General features: G+C 24.2%; 3 protein-coding genes and 1 long non-coding RNA gene across 5 annotated transcripts; 2 read left to right on the forward strand and 2 right to left on the reverse strand.

The window, feature by feature from the left end:
- The first annotated feature begins 3,870 nt into the window (after nt 1-3,870).
- Nucleotides 3,871-4,609, forward strand: LOC122849025. Its single transcript, XR_006373495.1, has 3 exons — nt 3,871-4,132; nt 4,226-4,394; nt 4,474-4,609. It is a non-coding gene; the product is annotated as an uncharacterized LOC122849025 (long non-coding RNA).
- Nucleotides 4,610-7,845: 3,236 nt separating this feature from the next.
- Nucleotides 7,846-14,409, reverse strand: LOC122849484. The gene is made up of 13 exons (XM_044148185.1): nt 13,424-14,409; nt 12,800-13,332; nt 12,475-12,723; nt 12,142-12,401; nt 11,802-12,067; nt 10,674-10,751; nt 9,901-9,940; nt 9,663-9,818; nt 9,484-9,598; nt 9,090-9,419; nt 8,878-9,008; nt 8,619-8,799; nt 7,846-8,555 (listed from the first exon to the last, which is right to left on the reverse strand). The coding sequence occupies exons 1-13, from the start codon at nt 13,515-13,517 to the stop codon at nt 8,127-8,129; spliced, it is 2,862 nt and encodes a 953-aa protein (XP_044004120.1). The 5' UTR covers nt 13,518-14,409; the 3' UTR covers nt 7,846-8,126.
- LOC122849024 (protein Star-like) lies at nt 14,001-17,757 on the reverse strand. The gene is made up of 6 exons (XM_044147548.1): nt 17,451-17,757; nt 16,830-16,964; nt 16,550-16,738; nt 15,848-16,226; nt 15,046-15,237; nt 14,001-14,956 (listed from the first exon to the last, which is right to left on the reverse strand). Exons 2-6 carry the CDS (start codon nt 16,856-16,858, stop codon nt 14,771-14,773), a joined length of 975 nt encoding a protein of 324 aa, XP_044003483.1. The 5' UTR covers nt 16,859-16,964; nt 17,451-17,757; the 3' UTR covers nt 14,001-14,770.
- A 167-nt stretch (nt 17,758-17,924) lies between these two features.
- LOC122849022 (serine/threonine-protein kinase 32A) lies at nt 17,925-20,842 on the forward strand. 2 transcript variants are annotated; one of them, XM_044147545.1, is made up of 4 exons: nt 17,925-18,369; nt 18,479-18,677; nt 18,765-19,941; nt 20,006-20,842. In XM_044147545.1, the coding sequence occupies exons 2-4, from the start codon at nt 18,632-18,634 to the stop codon at nt 20,121-20,123; spliced, it is 1,341 nt and encodes a 446-aa protein (XP_044003480.1). In that variant the 5' UTR covers nt 17,925-18,369; nt 18,479-18,631; the 3' UTR covers nt 20,124-20,842. The 2 variants fall into 2 exon arrangements, with proteins under 2 accessions (XP_044003480.1, XP_044003481.1); XM_044147546.1 differs by lacking the exon at nt 17,925-18,369 and having other exon boundaries at nt 18,481-18,677; nt 18,793-19,941.
- The last annotated feature ends 47 nt before the right edge of the window (nt 20,843-20,889 follow it).

Here is a 20,889-nt window from a genome sequence, read left to right on the forward strand (position 1 = left end):
AACAAATATATATTTACATAAATTTTCAAATTTCAATCTAAATTTAAATTAATTTAGAAAAAAAAAAAAACCAAAATAAAGATATAATAAAATAAATAAAGTTATCAATAAATATTTTTATTTAAAAATTATTTTTTTGCATTACTTTTATTAGTATCGGAATAATAAATTTGATTATTACAGTATAACCACCAAGTTCAGCTTGTATTTCAGATTTTTCAGCTTTTGTTTCTGGTAATAAAAATATTGTAAAAAATATACTGGCAATACAAAATACAGAGAATAGCCAAAATGCATCAGCAACATTACTAAAATATTTTGTTATAATGTTGCTTCGTCAAAGTCTAATAAGACGAAGATAATAAGGCGGTTTCGGCAATGAAACAAATAATATAAAAAATACAATTGGTAATAAATCATCAACCTGATTTTTACTATGGTCAACAGCAATTTGGAAATGTGCAGGGAATGTATTAAAATTCAATATGGGAAAAATTTACAAAAACGATAATAAATATTGAATATTGACAATGCATATGCAAATTTTAAGAAAGGTAATATTAATATTTGATAATAAGACAAACAGTAAGTTTATTACAAAGTAGAAAATTTTAAAAAAATTAATATACCCGAAAAATCTGTTTGAAACATAGTAATTAAATCTCAAATAAGCAATAGTAAATTTTACAATATATAGTTACAAACTTTTCCTTCCCCAATTATTAACAAACAATGGTACATATTGGTATATTATACACAACAAAGAACAAGTTGAACAACTCCAATCGCAGTAAATATTTCTCCGACATAAATCAGTTTTCCTTCAAACCTAACTTCGACACTTCGTGTGTGTGTAAAAAGAATTAGTCATGCGCAGTAAATATTCAGAAAGTAGTAGGGATAAGATGAGTTCTGAGGGTTCTAAGTGAAGCTGCTAAGGGGCAAGGCCCAAGGATTGAGGATTCTTTTTAGTCTTTCTCAGTCAATACATCAGCCAATATCGCCAATATGTTGAGCCTATTACGTCAGCCATTCATAAAATCTGTAAAAATCGCACAGTGTATGTATAATGTATATTAATATTGTCCAGCTAAATTTTAAAAACTTTTAAAATAATATATTTGATAATTAATTAATTGTTTTAGTTGCGGTTAAAAATTTTTCGCAACCGATCCCAAAAGTACTTCAAAGATCATATGGAAAATCTCAAAGACAAGTTGAGCCATTCACGAAACACCCGAAACACGACCACGCAACCATGCGACAAAGCAATTTCTTGATTTACTTAATGTTATTCATCATGTTCATGGATATAGTAAGTTTTATATTTTATATTCATCAACCCTTTTTTTTTTTTAATAACTGACAATATAATATTAATTAATTTTTTTTTACAGAATGATAGGAGTAGAAGAAGGTAATTCAGTAACGACTGCTTTCTACTGTCCTTTAGTTAATTAAATTTTTTCTAATTATAACACAATACTGTAATATTTGATAAATCATTGATAAAAATTTGATAAAAATAAATTAATAATTTTTCAACAATTACATTGCCGTTTCAATTAAAATTTCAATGACAATAACAACAGTTAGTATTTTTTCTTAAATTTTAATTAACAAATATATTTTTTACATTAATGTAGAAAATCAAATTCGAATATTTGTCACTCAGGAGTTTTTTTTTTTTTTTTAATAGAATTTATTTGATGATGAACAGTTTATTAAATTTATTAGTTTAATTTTGATACTTCAAGGATGAATTATTAAATAATAATTACAATAAACTTGCGCTTATCGGAAATAAAAATAAATAATCTCAACAGTAGTTGAATATCCAAGTGTTATATATTGACTACGTATTTGTCGTATGATCGAAACTGAACAGGTTGCTCCACTGATAATTACTTTTATACAATCGATCACTTGTTATAAGCATGAACAAAAAAATGTTTGATAAAGCTTAATGACTAAATATCTACCAAAATTGTTTGTCAGAATAATTATATCTAAAAAAAAATAATTACAAATAATATTATTATATACATTGAAAACTGTGGATAAAAAAATATGTATATATATTTTTTTATACATGTTTTTTTTGCCAATAAATATGAGCAAACATTTCTAAAAACTATTATCATTTTATTTTTTTATTCATCACTTGACAATGTGATTAGTTTTTTATGACAATAACAAATAAATTAAAAATACAACAAGCAGTATTTTTTTCTTGAAGTTTAACGATTCCAATTTATATTAATAATTTTTCAACAATTTCATTGCTCTTTCAATAATCTTTCATGACAATAACAAATAAATTGAAAATACCACAGTTAGTTTTTTTTTTTTTTCAAATATTCCATTTTCATAAAATAACAATTTTTAAATTTTAAATTAACAAACATGAATTTCCAAATTTCAATCTAAATTTAATTTAATTTAGAAAAAAAAAAATAAATGTAACAATAAAGATATAATAAAATAAATAAAAGTATCAATGAATATCTCAATTTGTTAATTTTTTTTTTTTAACTAATTTCTTAATTATTTGAATAAAAACAAACCAGTAGACAGGTATAAATAAGAGCTTTATAATTACTCTTTACATTAATAAGATCAGACAATTGTGCTTCACTTTTAAATGCTTTCTCTACTCTTGCCTGAAAAGAAACTAAAAATATAATTGATTGATGTTTAACTCACATTTGTCAAAAAACAGAATAAAATAAATCTTTATGTCAGCAGCCTCTTCTTTAACACCATCAATACTTGTCAAAGTCTAATAAGACGAAGATAATAATTAATAAGGTGGTTCCGGCATTAAAAAAAAAATAATATAAAAGATACAATTGGTAATAAATTATCAACGATTTTTACTATGGTCGACAGCAATTTGAAAATGTGCAGGAAATGTATTAAAATTCAATATGGGAAAAATTTACATAGCCAATAATAAATATTGAAAATTGACAATAACGACAATTAGTATTTTTTCTTAAATTCCAATTAACAAATATATTTTTACATTAATGTAGAAAATCAAATTCTAAGAGTTGTCACTTAAAAGAAATTTTTTTTTTTTTTAACAAAGTTAAATATGAATTTTATTTTTTATTTTTTATAGAATTAATCATTTGTTTATGTGTCTTTATTATTTCAATTTTTTATTGAGACCATCTTTGATATGTACTTCAAATTATGATTCAAATAAAATCGCGCCAATTTAGCCAATATGGCGACGTAGGGGCCGCACTTCTTATTGGCTTAAAAAAACGTATGCGCATGAACCTGCCTGTATATTTCTACCATGGGTCAGCCGTCCACTGAAATATATGTAATAAAACTGGAAGCCGAACTTAGCGTCGCCGAGAGAGAGATTCAATGGATGGGCTTTTGTCCTTGTCGGTACAGTCACGTCAACTAAAGTTGGTTGAGACTGTACTGAAATATAATGATCGTGTAGTACAGTGTAGTACTAGTTTGTTTTGACGTTGACTGTACAAGATTTAATGTGCGCATGCGTGAGTGAGAGGGAAAGCCATCCAATATATATTGCTATAATATTATTCTAGGACACGTTAGACACTTAAAATATAATAAACAATATGTTATGTTAGCTAATGCACGGAGTGTCGCTAATAGCAATATATTGGATGGTCACGCATGCATTAAATCTGGTACAGTCAACGTCAAAACAAACTAGTACTATACGATATGAAAAGTTACATTATATTTAGTACAGTCTCAATAACTAGTTGACGTGACTGTACCGACAAGACAAAAGACTATCCATTGAATTTTGCAGCGTATAAGTTCAGCTTCCAGTTTTATTATATTTCAGTGGCATAGGAGTTCACCTTCCAGTTTTATTTCAGTGCAGCCGTCAGACAGAAAGTCTGTTTGTGTCTGTTCAGGCTGTTCAGTGCAGTTCAGTGGTAGCTGGTGGTAGCAACGGTAGCGAGTGGTAGCCCCATATATAATTTCCTGTATACTTTATATAGTCTTACAATAGTCTTATTGAGAGTTGAAGAGTCTTAAAGTCAACACAATACATCAGTCAATATGTTGCGTCAGCCATTGCGTTGCCTATTGCGTCAGCCATTCATAAAATCTGTTAAAATCGCACAGTGTATGTATAATGTATATGTATATATTGATATTGTCCAGGTTAATTTGAACAAATTTTAAAATAATATATTTGATAATTGATTAATTGTTTTAGTTCCGGTTAAAAATTTTTCGCAACCGATCCCAAAAGTACTTCAAAGATCATATGGAAAATTTCAAATACACGTTGAGCCCTACACGAAACACCCGAAACACGACCACGCAACCAAGCGACGAAGCGATCTCTTTCTTATCTTTCTTATCATCTTGATCTTATATTTATGGTAAGTTTTGTAATCATCAATTTTTTTTTTTTTTTTTAATAACTGACAATATAATATTAATTTACCTTTTTTTTTACAGAGTAATAATTCAAGAAGAAGAAGAAGAGAGTAATTTAGTAACGACTGCATTCTCTTGGAACTGCATTCTACTGCTCTTTGATTAATTAAATTTTTTTCTAATTATAAAATAATAACGTATTATTTGATAAATCAATCTATTATTTATAGTATTTTAGATGAAAATAAATTAATAATTTTTCAACAATTACATTGCCGTTTTATTGATCTTTCATTATTATCAATTAAAATTTCAATGACAACAATCAATATTTTTTTTTTTTTAATTTAAATTAACAAACATATTTTTTACATTGATGTAGAAAATAAAATTCAAATAGTTGTCACTTGATACGAATTTTTTTTTTTTTTAATAATCATTTACTGATGCACAATTTGTTAAATTTATTAGTTTAATTTTGATACTTCAAGGATGAATCATTGAATGATAATTACAATAAACTTGCTTACCGGAAATAAAAATAAATAATCTCAACAGTAGTTAAATATCCAAGTGTTAGATATTCACTACGTATTTGTCGTACGATCGAAACTGAACAGGTTGCTCCACTGATAATTACTTTTCTGTATGAACAAAAAAATGTTTGATAAAGCTTAATGACTAAATATCCACCAAAATTGTTTGTCAGAATAATTATATCTAAAAAAAAATAATTACAAATAATATTATTATATACATTAAAAACTGTGGATAAAAAAATATGTATACCTATTTTTTTTTATAGATGTTTTTTTTTTTGCCAATAAATATGAGCAAACATTTCTAAAAACTATTATGATTTTTTCTTTATTCATCACTTGTCAATATCTGCTGCGATCAGTTTTTTATGACAATAACAAATAAATTAAAAATATACAACAATCAGTATTTTTTTCTTGAAGTTTAACAATTCCAATTTATATATTAATAATTTTTAAACAATTGCTCTTTTATTAATCTTTCATGACAATAACAAATAAATTGAAAATACCGCAGTTAGTATTTTTTTTTTTTTGTTTTTTTTCAAATATTTCCTATTTATAAAATAACAATTCTCAAATTTTAAATTAACAAATATATATCTACATAAATTTTCAAATTTCAATCTAAATTTAAATTAATTTAGAAAAAAAAAAAAAAACCAAAATAAAGATATAATAAAATAAATAAAATTATTAATGAATATTTTTATTCATAAATTATTTTTTTGCATTACTTTCATTAGTATCGGAATAATAAATTTGATTATTACAGTATAACCACCAAGTTCAGCTTGTATTTCAGATTTTTCAGCTTTTGTTTCTGGTAATAAAAATATTGTAAAAAATATACTGGCAATACAAAATACAGAGAATAGCCAAAATGCATCAGCAACATTACTAAAATATTTTGTTATAATGTTGCTTCGTCAAAGTCTAATAAGACGAAGATAATAAGGCGGTTTTGGCAATGAAACAAATAATATAAAAAATACAATTGGTAATAAATCATCAACCTGATTTTTACTATGGTCAACAGCAATTTGGAAATGTGCAGGGAATGTATTAAAATTCAATATGGGAAAAATTTACAAAAACAATAATAAATATTGAAAATTGACAATGCAAATTTTAAGAAAGTGAATATTAATATTTGATAATAAGACAAACAGTAAGTTTATTACAAAGTAGAAAATTTTAAAAAAATTAATATACCCGAAAAATCTGTTTGAAACATAGTAATTAAATCTCAAATAAGCAATAGTAAATTTTACAATATATAGTTATAAACTTTTTCTTCCCCAATTATTAACAAACAATGGTACATATTGGTATATTATATACAACATAGAACAAGTTGAACAACTCCAATTGCAGTTGCAGTAAATATTTCTCCGACATAAATCAGTTTTCCTTCAAACCTAACTTCGACACTTCGTGTGTATGTAAAAAGAATTAGTCATGCGCAGTAAATATTCAGAAAGTAGTAGGGATAAGATGAGTTCTAAGGGTTCTAAGTGAAGCTGCTAAGGGGCAAGGCCCAAGGTGGCCCAAGGATCGAGGATTCTTTTTAGTCTTTCTCAGTCAATACATCAGCCAATATCGCCAATATGTTGAGCCTATTACGTCAGCCATTCATAAAATCTGTTAAAATCGCACAGTGTATGTATAATGTATATTATTAATATAATATAATATTAATATTGTCTAGCTAAATTTTAACAACTTTTAAAATAATATAATTGATAATTGATTAATTGTTTTAGTTGCGGTTAAAAATTTTTCGCAACCGATCCCAAAAGTACTTCAAAGATCATATGGAAAATCTCAAAGACAAGTTGAGCTCTACACGAAACACCCGAAACACGACCACGCAACCATGCGACAAAGCAATTTCTTGATTTACTTCTGGTTGTTTCTCATTTTCATCAGTATAGTAAGTTTTATATTTTATATTCATCAACCCTTTTTTTTTTAATAACTGACAATATAATATTAATTTACCTTTTTTTACAGCATGATCCAAGAAGAAGATAATTTAGTAACAACTGCTTTCTACTGCCCTTTGATTAATTGAATTTTTTCTAATTATAAAACAATACTGTAATATTTGATGAATCATTGATAAAAATTTGATTAAAAATAAATTAATAATTTTTCAACAATTACATTGCCGTTTGATCGATCTTTCTTTATTATCAATTAAAATTTCAATGACAATTACAACAATTAGTATTTTTTTTTTTAATTTTAATTAACAAATATATTTTTTACATTGATGTAGAAAATCAAATTCGAATAGTTGTCACTCAAAAGGATTTTTTTTTTTTTTTTTTTTTTAATAATATTTATTTATTGATGCACAGTTTATTAAATTTATTTAAATCTATTAAATTTATTAGTTTAATTTTGATACTTCAAGGATGAATCATTGAATGATAATTACAATAAACTTGCTTACCGGAAATAAAAATAAATAATCTCAACAGTAGTTGAATATCCAAGTGTTAGATATTCACTACGTATTTGTCGTTCGATCGAAACTAAACAGGTTGCTCCACTGATAATTACTTTTATACAATCGATCACTTATTATAAGCATGAACAAAAAAATGTTTGATAAAGCTTAATGACTAAATATCCACCAAAATTGTTTGTCAGAATAATTATATCTAAAAAAAAATAATTACAAATAATATTATTATATACATTGAAAACTGTGGATAAAAAAATATGTATACCTATTTTTTTTTATAGATGTTTCTTTTGCCAATAAATATGAGCAAACATTTCTAAAAACTATTATCATTTTTTTTTTTTTATTCATCACTTGACAATATCTACTGTGATCAGTTTTTTATGACAATAACAAATAAATTAAAAATACAACAAGCAGTATTTTTCTCTTGAAGTTTAACGATTCCAATTTATATTAATAATTTTTCATCAATTACATTGCTCTTTCAATAATCTTTTATGACAATAACACATTGAAAATACCACAGTTAGTATATTTTTTTGTTTTTCAAATATTCCATTTTCATAAAATACTAATTTTCAAATTTTAAACTAACACATATATATTTACATAAATTTTAAAATTTCAATCTAAATTTAAATTAATTTAGAAAAAAAAAACAGCAATAAAGATATAATAAAATAAATAAAATTATTGATGAATATTTCAATTATTAATTATTTTTTTTCACTACTTTCATTAGTATTTGAATAATAAATTTGATTATTTGTATAACCACCAAGTTCAGCTTGTATTTCAGCTAAACTTTTGCCTTTTGTTTCGGGTAATAAAAATATTGTAAAAAATATACTGGCAATACAAAATACAGAGAATAGCCAAAATGCAATATGCATACCAAATGCATCAGCAACATTACTAAAATATTTTGTTATTATAAATGCAAGTGTCCAACAAACGAATACAACTAAACCAGATGCTTTTGATTTAACATCGGATGCAAACATTTCTCCCATTACCGCCCATGGTAATGGACCCCATCCAATGCTATATGTAGCAATAAAAATCATCAATGATGCAACTGGAAGCCAGCTGATATTACTAACATCACCATTAACTTTTAGATAAAAAAATAATCCAAGTGCAATCTAAAATAAAAATACAGTTTTAATTTTGCTGTTTTTCAAGTATTTTTTAAAAAAATTACTTACAAGACTCAATGTCTCACCAACACCAGATATAACTAAAAGAATTCTTCTTCCTAAACGATCAACAACAAATGGTACAACACATGAAGCACCAAGTTGTACAATACCAACAATTATTGTTGCTATTTCTGGCTTTAAACTACTAGCACCTGCCGCATCAAATATTGTTTGTGAATAAAATAATCTAAATGACAAAATAAATAAAATTATTCGATGAATAAAATAATAATTTTCGAAACACTAATTGATTGTTGATACTCACACAACATTGATCCCAGTCATTTGTTGAAATGTCACAAGTGCACAGGTATAAATAAGAGCTTTATAATTACTCTTGACATTAATAAGATCAGAAAATTTTGCTTCACTTCTAAATGCTTCCTCTACACTTGCCTGAAGCAAAAAATAATGAATACAAATTGATTAATGATTAATTCACATAATCAATTTGTCAATAAGAAAAATAAAATGAACCTTTATTTCAGCAGCCTCTTCTCTAACACCATCAATACTTTTTTGTCGAAGTCTTGATAAAGCATGTAGCACATCATCATCTCTTCCTTTTGATGAAAGATAATATGGTGATTCTGGCATTAAAAAAAATAATATAAAAAATACAATTGGTAATGATGCACATGCAATCCATAAAAATGTATATGAAACATATGGACCAATACAATATGACCATAATAAACCAATTGTTATAAATATTTGAAGAAATGATCCAAGTACTCCTCTTATTGATGTTTCTGATATTTCACCGCAATACATTGGAATTGCTGTAAATGGAATAGACAATGCAATCTGGAAAATAAATTTTAAATATCAATTTAATGATAAATTAAATTTATATTTAATTTATAAATACCCCAAATATAAATCTTGCAATATAAAGAACTTCTACACTTGTTGCTGTTGCAATAAGTATCCATCCAATTGTAAATGGTATGACACTGAATAGCAATGTTATTTTTCTTCCCAAACTGTTAAGTAAATATTAGAAAAATTAGTTTAATATTAGAATATTTTTTGAGGGTGAATTACAACCATTCAGCAAGAAATGCAGCAAGAAAACTTCCAATCAGGGCACCAACTGGAGTCAATGATCCAATCCAAGAACTTTGATCTGAAGTTATTGATTCACCAATTGGATTATCATCGGTTACTGGATTCTCCTGTAGTCTCAATAATATTGGGCTCGTCCTTGAACACACAAAATTACATTTAATCTATCAAGGTTATTAAATATTAATTACTTTTTTTTTCGAGTTTATTTATAACATACCATCCAAGCATTGCACCACCCGCCGCAACGCATAAATTTCCTAAAATTAAAAATTTTAATTATGTTATCAGTATTTGGAACCATGTATAATCAACAAAACAAATATAATCATATCAACTTTGATTTATTTATCAACTTATTTTGTTTATATATTGTTTTTTTTTTTCATGTAATTTTTTTCCAATCAATTGGATAACGATTAAAGAGACAACTTCGATAACTTATCTAAGATGAATCATTTAAAATTCTAGACAATTGATTTGTTTTTTTTTTTAATTATAAAAACAATAAAAATTAGAGTTAAATTTAAAAAAAATTATATATCAAATTGTTTAATTGTTTTGAGATTTTTTTTTTCGATTTATTCAATTAATAAATTTGCAATATAATTATCAAATAAAATTCTAATCTTTTTTTCAAACATGTCAATAATTTGTGGGCGTTTTGCATGACAAAAAATTAAATGTGATATGAAAATAATAATTTACATTGATTCAAGAATTAAAAAAACAAATGCATTGTTTTGTTTTACAATTTAAAAATTGAGATAAAATATTTTTTAACATCCGGAATAAATTATTTATAGTGACAATTATAAATGCTTTATTTCGATGAAGTAACTTCCTTTTTTCAGATATGTGTTGCCTTGAAATTTTATTTTTAGAAAAGTTAAACAAAAAAAAATAAAACTGATTAAATAATTGTAAGAAAAATTGTTTATAAAAAAGGTTTATTTTTATTTTTTAATTTACAACAATGTAATAGAAACTCACCTGCAATTGCAGCGAAATATTGAGGAAATTTCGATCCTTTTTCGTTTGACATATTGCCAGTAATTATTAAAACCTCGTTATTATTTTTTAAATATTATTAAAAAATTTTTAATTACAGTCTAAAATATGTATTTATATATTTTTTTAATTATTTCTTTTGGAGGATATTCAAAGGGTTTGTGCAAACTGGTTGACTCGTTGATATCACTGTGTAGTCATAGGCTTTATATCTCTCCCAACAATCAACTCACTGATTTCTTCGTAATTTTTTTTTTAGTGGGGGATAATTTTATTTCATTTTTTTATATTTAAATGGAAAAATTTATACTTTAAACAACAATAATTTACAGCTTGATTAACACACACTCAAACACACGTTGTTACCTTTTGTTACCCAAAAATAAAGTCAAAAAATTATAAATTATTTTCTTTTATCCCATCAGTTGTCATGAAGTTAAAGATAATACCTATAAATTATTTTTTTTTTATTCCATCAGTTGTCATGAATTTTATGATAAAATATAAAAATTTTTTTAAACAAATATATACATTTTTTTAAAACACTGAGTATTTTGTAAATTATTAAAAATAATTTTTACTAGCAACAAATCATCGTGCCGACGTTATTCGGCAACTGATAAATTGACATACATGAAAAATAAAAATAATAATATCTTTATCAATTGTTAATTCATTAAGATATTTAAAAAAAAAAATATATATCTAAACTGATAAATGACCTTTACTGATTTTTTTTTAAACGAAAATTTCAAACATTCGAATTATTTTTGAATGATTATTATTTCATTAAAAATAAATATCATGTAAAAATTTTTTGAAGTAGTACATCAGATTAGTACGTCGTGATTCAATCGATAAAATTTTTATAAATATTGTATCAAGAAGATAAGTAATATTTACCTCTCCAGATATGAACAAATAATAATTGATAAACTTACAATGACAATACATTTTAATTTTATTATTTGCTTATGGATTTTTTATATAGATTTATTTTACAAGGAAGTAGCACAAGTGCATGACAAAAAAAAAACAATAATTCTACTAAAAGTATTGAGATTATCAATTTAAAAAATCAATAATACAATTAATTTATTAATTATATTTAATGATTTAATTCATTTTGAATTTGTTCAAGTGTTTTTCCTTTTGTTTCTGGAACAATAAAATATTCAAAAAATGTAGCAACAACCATTATACCAGCAAATATCCAAAATGTAACTGCTGAACCAAGACTGTCTTTCATTGATGCAAATGTTTTTGTAACAAGAAATACTAAAAACCAATTAACCATAACAGCAAGACTTGAAGCAACAGCTTTTATATCTGATGTAAATAATTCACCAGTTAACATCCATGGTATTGGACCTAATCTAAATTTAAAATTTAAAAGGTAATTTGTTAATTTTTGTTTATTAATATATTTTTAAATAATATATATATTTACCCAACAGAAAATGCAATCATAAATAGTACAAGTGATACAAGTGGTAACCAACTTATGCTACTTGTATCTTCTTTAGCATCACTTAATTTAAAAAAATAACCAAGTGCAGTTAAACTTATTGCCATCAAAGTTGATGATACAATTAAAAGTGGCTTTCTTCCTGCTTTGTCGACTATCAATGCAGCAACACCAGCCATTATTACTTGAACAAATGCAACAGCAATTGCTGCTGGACCAGCAAAATCATCCATCTTTGCAGCCTAATAATATATTAATCTTGAATATAAAATTGATAAATTGATTTTATTGTTAATTAAGAAAATTTAATATTACTTTAAATATTTGTACAGTATAAAAAACAACTGCATTTATTCCTGATAATTGTTGAAATATCATACAACCTAAACTAGCTAAAATAGCACGTCTTCTTCCAGCAGTACGTATTAAATCAAATATTGAACTTTTTTTTGATGCTGTTTTTTCAGCTTCTTCTTGCATTTCAGATATTTCATTTGTTAAATTATAATTATTACCTCTAAATATTTTTAATGCCATTGTTGCTTCTGGTTTTCTACCTTCACTCTTTTAACAAAAAAAAAATACTATTTAATAATAAAAACAAGCAGATAATTATTAAATATAATATAAAAAAGTTTACCACAAGCCAACTTGGTGATTCAGGCATGAATATAAATGTAGCAACAAAAATAATTTCAATAATACCACAAACAATTCCAATAATTCTGTACGATGCAATTGTACCAAGAATAAAAGTTAAAACAATTCCAGATGCTAAGAATAATTGAAACATAGCACCAAGTGATCCACGTGTTGATGGTGATGATATTTCAGCAATATATGTTGGTACAATAACACAAACAGCACCAACAGCAGCACCAACTAAAAATCTTGCTGTGTATAACATCCATACGGCATTTACTAGTACAATTAACATCCAAGATAATATAAATGGTAATGCAAGAAGAAGAAGTGCTTTTTTTCTTCCTAATTTATCAGCAATTGTACCTGCTGGTAGTGCACCAACAATTGCACCAACTGGTAAAAATGCACCTATCCATGATGCTTCTTCTTCATTTATAAATAATATATCATTATTTTTATCTTGAAGAATTGGAAGAACTGGTGATGTCCATGCCAATGCTGTTCCAGCTCCAACAGCTAATATACTTGCTAAAAATAAATTTAAAAATTCATTAGAATTGTCAATTTATTGTTTAGATAATTATATGAAATTAAAATTTTACAAATTATCGTAATTTACCGGAACATGCTGCTAAAAATTGCCATAATTTTTTGCTTTCCTGTGAAATTTGATGACTTCCAGAGCCATTTTCAAACATTCCCGTACTTTCCATTTTTAAAAAACTAACTTTTTTTTTATTCAATAATAAATTAAATAATATTTATCAAATACAAGATAGATCTGTTTCTTACGACCAACAAATGGACACTATCAATCAACTTATCGATGGTGTGAACAGTATTGAAATAAAAATAAAATAAAAAAAATCATTGAATCATTGAATTTGTCTTGGAAATGTGAACAATGATCACCTTCACAAAGAATTGTCTGATAATATTTATTTCTCGAGTGGTTTTCATTGATTTTATTTTTTAATATTTGTTATTTCATTTGTAAATCATATCATAGAACCAATTTACACAAAAAATATTTTAAAAAATTATTGGAAACCTCGGTTTTTATCTTTTGTGCTTCCTCAAGACCTCGATGTCAAATAAAAAATAATAAAATAAAAATTATTTACTACAAGATTCACTCAAGCAAAGTTTACAGAGTGTTAAATTTATCAATTGATACTTGAAAGTTTATTTAATAATTTCTTTTTATTTATTTTCATTTTTTTTTCTTCTTCAAGTATTATTCTAATCAAATTTTCCATTTTACAATTATTACATTTAACAGACTTTCATACTCTATTGTAGAAAAGAAAAAATACTATTTATAAATTATAAAAAAGAAAAATTATAAAAAAATAATACCATTAATGTAAAATTTTTTTTTTTGTTTTTTTTTACTCAATTTTATAACAAAGTAAATAATTTTTTTTTTTAACAATTATTTTTCATTGTTTATTGTACAATATTAAGGCATCATTATTTTCATTACTTTAAATTTCATATCTAATTAAGTATAACTTAAATTATTAATGATTAATTTAATTTATAAATTAACTGTTTAACAGAAAATTTTTTAAGTTTAAAAAAATCCATGTCATGGTATTGGCTTATAATTTTTTTCACATTTTTCACATTGAATTATTTATTTTACAATTTAAAAAAGAAAATTTAATTATTTTATTTATGCGCATCAATTGTTTTATGTATTTGTGAGGACTTGAATTTATTGTTAAACAAAACAATAAAAAAAAATCAGGGAAAAAAAATTGTTGATGAAAAGTGTGACCTCGATAAATAAAATACAATATAAAAGAAAAAAATGAACAAAAAAGATTGTAAATTAATTACAGCCAGCAAACTATGTTTGAAAAAAAATATTAAATGATATTAATAATTAATTGTAAATGAAAAAAAAAAAAAATCAATGGTTTACCTAATTTTAAACTATCTAATGAATTATTTTATTAATTTAAATTTTATATTTTTGTAAATATGTAAATATTAATTTTCCATCAATAGTTGCAGTAGAAAGTTTGTAATGCTTGTCACCAAGTTTATTAATCAATAATCTAAATTCATAATTATTTAGTCCTTCACTCCAGCGTATTGCTAGTACAGATATTTTAATAATATTCCATGGTATTGTATCAAGTACCTGAAACAACATAAAATAAAATATATAAATTAGAAGTGAAATATAATGGATTAATTTGTTTATTAAATAAATATAAATATTTTATTTACTTTTCTTTCGAGTAAATCATTACTATCAAGACTGAGATAATCAATTGTTGTCTGATTATAAGCAAGTAAAATACTGTAAAGTGGAAAACACTTGAGTCTCATTGCTGGTTGTCCTTCTTCTGAAAATATAAGACTATTTGGACCTTCACTGAGTTTTGTAACTCTTACATCAGATTCTTGATGATATGTTATCTGTAGAAAAACATTGAAATTTTAAATTAATATTATTATTTTAACAAATAAATCAAATCAAATACTCTATAAATAAAATATCCTTGTTAATAATTTACTCTAAAAATAAAAAAATCATCATGTAGCTTGTATTCGTATAAAAAGTCACGAGATATTTTAAAATTAAAATTGATAATTATAAAAATAATACAAGCATAGTAACAAATAAACCGAATGATAATTATGACTATTTAAAATTTGTCAAAAATAATTATGACAAGAGTATGATCATCGCGATAAATAAATAAATATTACATTTAAAAATTTATTTATTTTTTTAAATTTACTATTATCATATATCTTGGATAAATTGAAAATTAATTTATTTAAAAATTAATTAATTAGTCATCGTATTGTAATGACTCAATGTTATTATTATTTCAAATTTAATTTTATTAATATTTTACCATTTAAATCATTTATTAAATGTTTATTTATTTTATTAATTTGTTATATATTATTAATCAAATAATTATTATCATGAATCTAGTGAATATTTTTGTTAGAGATATCAATACCAGAATATTTTATTCTAATTATATGAAAACATAAAATTAATTTATAAACTTACTTCTTTGGTTGCTTTATCTGTACTTAGACAAGCATGTAAAACTCGAGTTCTTGAATGTCTACCACTTTTAGATATTTTAAAAAATGATCTAAAATCAGTGATAACAAGTAATCCACGCCAGCCATAATTAGCTTCAAGCCAAGATGTCGTTGATTCAGCACCAGGACGATTAATATACTCAACATAAACACCATCATATTTTTTTTTCAAATGATTTTCAATAAATTTTTCTTCTGATGTTTGTACAGCAGTAATTGGCTCTTGATATACTGTTTTTTGAAATTGTACTTCACGTATATACACTACTAATTGTGGATCATCCATTGGTACTTTTGATAGCACATAATCACGTGTCATATTTGCGTCAAATGCTTGTCGTCTATTAAGAAAAAAAAACCACAAAATTACAGTACATTATTTCATGAACAAAAATCAAACTATTATCATTAAATTTTTTATTTATCTAGTCATCTTTTGATGCAACAACAATTTAAAACCAATTTTTTCTCTTACTATTTTTGTTTTCACTCAATTGATAAGAAGAATAATAATATTTTATTTGTATTTTAAATTTTTCTTATCTCTAAAAGATAAACTAAACAAATATAAATGATAACTATATAAAATTCAAGTTTCTAGTTGATATTGACCGTCAAATGGACAATAATAAATAACAATTAAATAAAAAATAATAATATTAACCTTAGTGCAGCAGCTTCACTCCACATTACTAACAATGTCATTGCTGTTGTAAATGCAGCAAAAAATGCAAGACAAGGAGTTATTTTTCGCCACCAACTTTTTTTAATTTCTGGAGCTAGTGATATTGTTGTTATTGGCAGTATCAATGTATTACCAGCTATTGATGGAATTGGATCAACCTTAGCTAATCTAAATAATCAAAAAAAAATATATTTACAAAATGCTCCTCAATAAATTACATTTAAAAAAAAACAAACCATCAAACAATTTTAGTACTCACTTTTGTTGAAACTCCCTTGTAATCGTCATTTTAATTATTTATTATTATTATTATAATAAACTCTTGTATAATAACCACTCTCAAAAAAAAGGAGCAATCCAAATTGATTTATTCCTCGACAAAAATTAATTTTATCTGTAATTAAATAAATAAAAGTTATGATTATTTACAAATAAAAGAAAAAATAAACTTTAAAATATAATTTAGATAATAATAAATAACAATAACAATAGTTCCAATTAGAAAGGTTCATTTGCTCAATTAAAAATGAATTAATTAAATGATAAATTGAGCAAAAAAAAAAAAAAAAAACAAATTTACAAATGAATATTATCCTTTTTTATTTTAAATAAAAAAAAAATAGAACATTGTAGTGAAACAATTGAATATAAATAATTAATTGTTTACACATAAATTAAACACAAAATACTCCGTTATGCATGAAGTCAACAAACCGGAAAATAATTATTGCAACAAATGATAGACAATAGCGTACCCATCAAAAAAAAAAAAACACACCAATTCTCCTTGAATTCAAAGAATAATAATAACAACAACAATTGAAAGAAAAAAAGGTAAGAAAACGATAGACAAAAAAAGAAAAAAAAAATGCATCCTTACATGAGTTGCAGCTGTCTCAAAATATCCTCCATAGGTCAAAAAAAAAAAAAACAATTCTCAAAATAGATAAATAATTATACACACACACTCACAAGGCTTATATAAATTTATAACACAAATAAATAATGATTAATTATTGATTTATTAATAACAATAATATAAAAAAAAAAAAAGCTTAAAATAGAAGGGGGATTAAATTAGTTTCGAAAATAACTTGAGACCACTTGAGACGGTTATGACTCAACTGACGCTATTTTAATTCCATTGAATTTCATCATGATGATGATCATCGACACACATGTCTGTTTTTAAAAAATAGAGAGGGATTTCCAGCTCCAGGGAGACAAAAGGTGCAACAAGAATAGAAGACAATACATGAAAAAAAAAAAAAGAGTGGGATGATATTAAGGTCCATTGACACACTGACAATATTGCATTAAATTGCATTAAATTTTTTACTTGTTTTTTACTCCAAAAAAATTATAAATAAATAATGTTCATGTTTGCCAATTGGTTGAATATTTTACCAATCATATTACCTTATTTTCCATTGTCTTAATAATCAACCAATTGTATTATTGTAAATTTTTATTTCCAGTAAAACAAGTGTCTCATTGGTAGCAGCATGGCTTTGTTATTATTTATTATTATTTGATTGATGTTTATTGTTGTGGTTAATGTCAGGTTGTTGTGGTTTATTATTGTCATTTTTATTTATTTATTTTTTATCATTTTTTCAATAAACTTGCAAGCACAATTACTTAGGACTGTGTTGGTGTGTTTGTAGATAAGAGATATGTGGATATATTGTAGGGCAAATGCAGGCAAATGTTTGTTTTTTTTTTTTTAATATAAAAAATTAATTTTTACACTCAAAAAAAAATATATACCTGTAATTAATAATAAAGGTATTATTAAGGTAATTATTGGTATATTTTATTTAATTGATTTTAAATAAATAAATTCAAGTAGATTTAAAATGTCAAGATTTAATGATTCAATGAATTTTTATTATTATTCTTTTTTAGAGGCTGATGATAACAACAGGCACTTGAACACGATGTGAGCTTGAAGAGGCTGGTTATTATTTTTTTTATTTTTATTTTGATGATGGATTTAATTGTGTGTTAAAGCTGGTTGTGTTAACTAGAATGTTTAAAGTATAAATTTAATACAAAAAAATGGGAGGTAATCATTCAAGAAATGTACCAAGTCCTGGTGGTGATGGTAATTAAAATAAACAATAATTTTTTTGTTTTTTAAATTAAATAATAGCAATAATAATTATGTTGTTTTTGTTGTTATTTAATATAGTTAATTTTGATCATTTTCAAATACTCAGAGCTATTGGAAAAGGAAGTTTTGGCAAAGTATGTATTGTTGAAAAAAAAGATAAACCAGGACAATTGTATGCAATGAAATATGTACATAAAATTGAATGTACTGAAAGAGGATCACTACGTAATATATTACGTGAAGTTAATATATTATCAAAATTAGAACATCCATTTTTAGCAAATTTATGGTTTAGTTTTCAAGATGAAGAAGATTTATTTATGATTTGTGATTTATTACTAGGTGGTGATTTACGTTATCATATACAGCATAATGTTAATTTTACTGAAGAAAGTGTTTGTTTATTTATTGCTGAAATATCATTGGCACTTGATTATTTGAGAAATAATAATATAATACATCGTGATATTAAACCAGATAATATTTTACTTGATGAAAATGGACATGCACATGTAACAGATTTTAATGTTGCAACTGTACTTGAAAATGGACAATTAGCAACAGCAATGTCAGGAACAAGACCATATATTGCACCAGAAATTTATCAATGTGCTGAAACATCAAATTTAAATTATAATAATAAAAAAACAGGTTATAGTTATGCTGTTGATTGGTGGAGTTTAGGTATTCTTGCTTGGGAAACACTTTGTGGTAATAGACCATTTAATTTACATTCTGGTACAAGTTATTCTGATGCTATTAAAATTTTAAAAAATTATAAACCAATACCATGCCCTGAATGGAGTAAACCAATGATCAAATTATTAAAATCATTATTGCAATATGATCAAAATAAACGTTTAACAAATATCAATGAATTACAAAATATGGAATTAATGAAAAATTTAAATTTTGATCAAATACTTAATAAAAATATAAATGCTAAATTTATACCATCTAAAAATCATTTAAATTGTGATCCAACATTTGAACTTGAAGAAATGATTATTGAAACACGTCCATTACATAAAAAAAAAAAAAGACTTGCTAAACAAAGATCTTTAAAAAGTCAAGATATTAGTGATGATTCAAATTATTCAAATTGTAGTAATTATCCAATTGGATTAGATTTAATACCAGAATATCCAATTTATAATAGAGAACGTGAAATGGAAAATAAATTACGTGAACTAAAAGAAAAACAATGGGAAGAAGAGCTAAAAATTTCTATGGCTCAAGCTGAAGCTAAACTTGGGTTTGTATTTTAATCAATATATAATTGATTATTAAATTAATTAACTATATTTTTTATATTTTAGACCAATTGATAATCAAATTAAATCAACAAATCGACTAAATGTTTCATCAAGACGACCAGCAACCACTTCACTTGACCTTGACTTCATCGATGCAAGTCCTGAGACATCTACCTCTTAACGTATTTTCTATCTAATAATGTAAATATTATTACTGATAATTTAAATTAACCAAAGAACGAAAAATTTTTACACCTTAAAATATGTCAAATTTAGACGCACATAAAAATTTTTTAAATAAATGATAAAACTTTTTAATATATTGTTTATTAAAATTTTTATTAATGAGTCATGAAAAAATTATTAAATTTAATTAAATGCTTTATTGCATTTTTACAAACACAAATATGTGGGAAAAATTATAATCAATATTTTATTAATATTATTGTTTATTATGCAAAGATTCGATAGTTGTGATAAATATTATCGAAAAAAAAGAACAATAATTATATGTATCTGTTAATATCACAAAATATGACGAAAGCCATTTATTTTTTTTTTTTTCAGTTTTTAAATAAATTTGAGTTTTTTTTTTTAGCTTTGGAAGCCCACAATAATTTATGTAAATTTGTTTTTGTATTTTCAATATAATTGATTGACGAAAATATATAATTTCATAATTTTGTTCTTTTTTTATTTCACAAAAATATAATTTATATTTTTTTTTTTAAATTAATTGTTATTTTATAATAATTATTAAAAATATTAATATGATTTTTAGTATTTTTTATTTTCATTGTATCAATGATTTTATCAAGTTTTGGCAACTCTGACAACTTGAATTAGTTATGTAAAAAAAAATAATAATAATTAAACAAAATTAATGGAAAAAAAAAAAAACGAAAAAAAATCTGGCTGTTTTCAAAATTTTTAATTGAAAGAAAAAA

The sequence above is a fragment of the Aphidius gifuensis genome, linkage group LG2, assembly GCF_014905175.1.
Source record: "Aphidius gifuensis isolate YNYX2018 linkage group LG2, ASM1490517v1, whole genome shotgun sequence".
NCBI lineage: Eukaryota > Metazoa > Arthropoda > Insecta > Hymenoptera > Braconidae > Aphidius > Aphidius gifuensis.

Excerpts from the sequence above, each read along its gene's own strand:
- LOC122849022 (XM_044147545.1), top strand. The coding sequence starts at position 18,632 with ATGGGAGGTAATCATTCAAGAAATGTACCAAGTCCTGGTGGTGATG. Across the intron at positions 18,678-18,764 it reads ACCAAGTCCTGGTGGTGATG|TTAATTTTGATCATTTTCAA; the intron begins GTAATTAAAATA and ends TATTTAATATAG. Across the intron at positions 19,942-20,005 it reads CAAGCTGAAGCTAAACTTGG|ACCAATTGATAATCAAATTA; the intron begins GTTTGTATTTTA and ends TTTATATTTTAG.
- LOC122849024 (XM_044147548.1), bottom strand. The coding sequence starts at position 16,858 with ATGACGATTACAAGGGAGTTTCAACAAAA. Across the intron at positions 16,227-16,549 it reads AGTGAAGCTGCTGCACTAAG|ACGACAAGCATTTGACGCAA; the intron begins GTTAATATTATT and ends TTTTCTTAATAG. Across the intron at positions 15,238-15,847 it reads CAGATAAAGCAACCAAAGAA|ATAACATATCATCAAGAATC; the intron begins GTAAGTTTATAA and ends GTTTTTCTACAG.
- LOC122849484 (XM_044148185.1), bottom strand. The coding sequence starts at position 13,517 with ATGGAAAGTACGGGAATGTTTGAAAATGGCTCTGGAAGTCATCAAATT. Across the intron at positions 9,941-10,673 it reads ATATTTCGCTGCAATTGCAG|GAAATTTATGCGTTGCGGCG; the intron begins GTGAGTTTCTAT and ends TTTTAATTTTAG. Across the intron at positions 8,800-8,877 it reads ATGACTGGGATCAATGTTGT|ATTATTTTATTCACAAACAA; the intron begins GTGAGTATCAAC and ends TTTGTCATTTAG.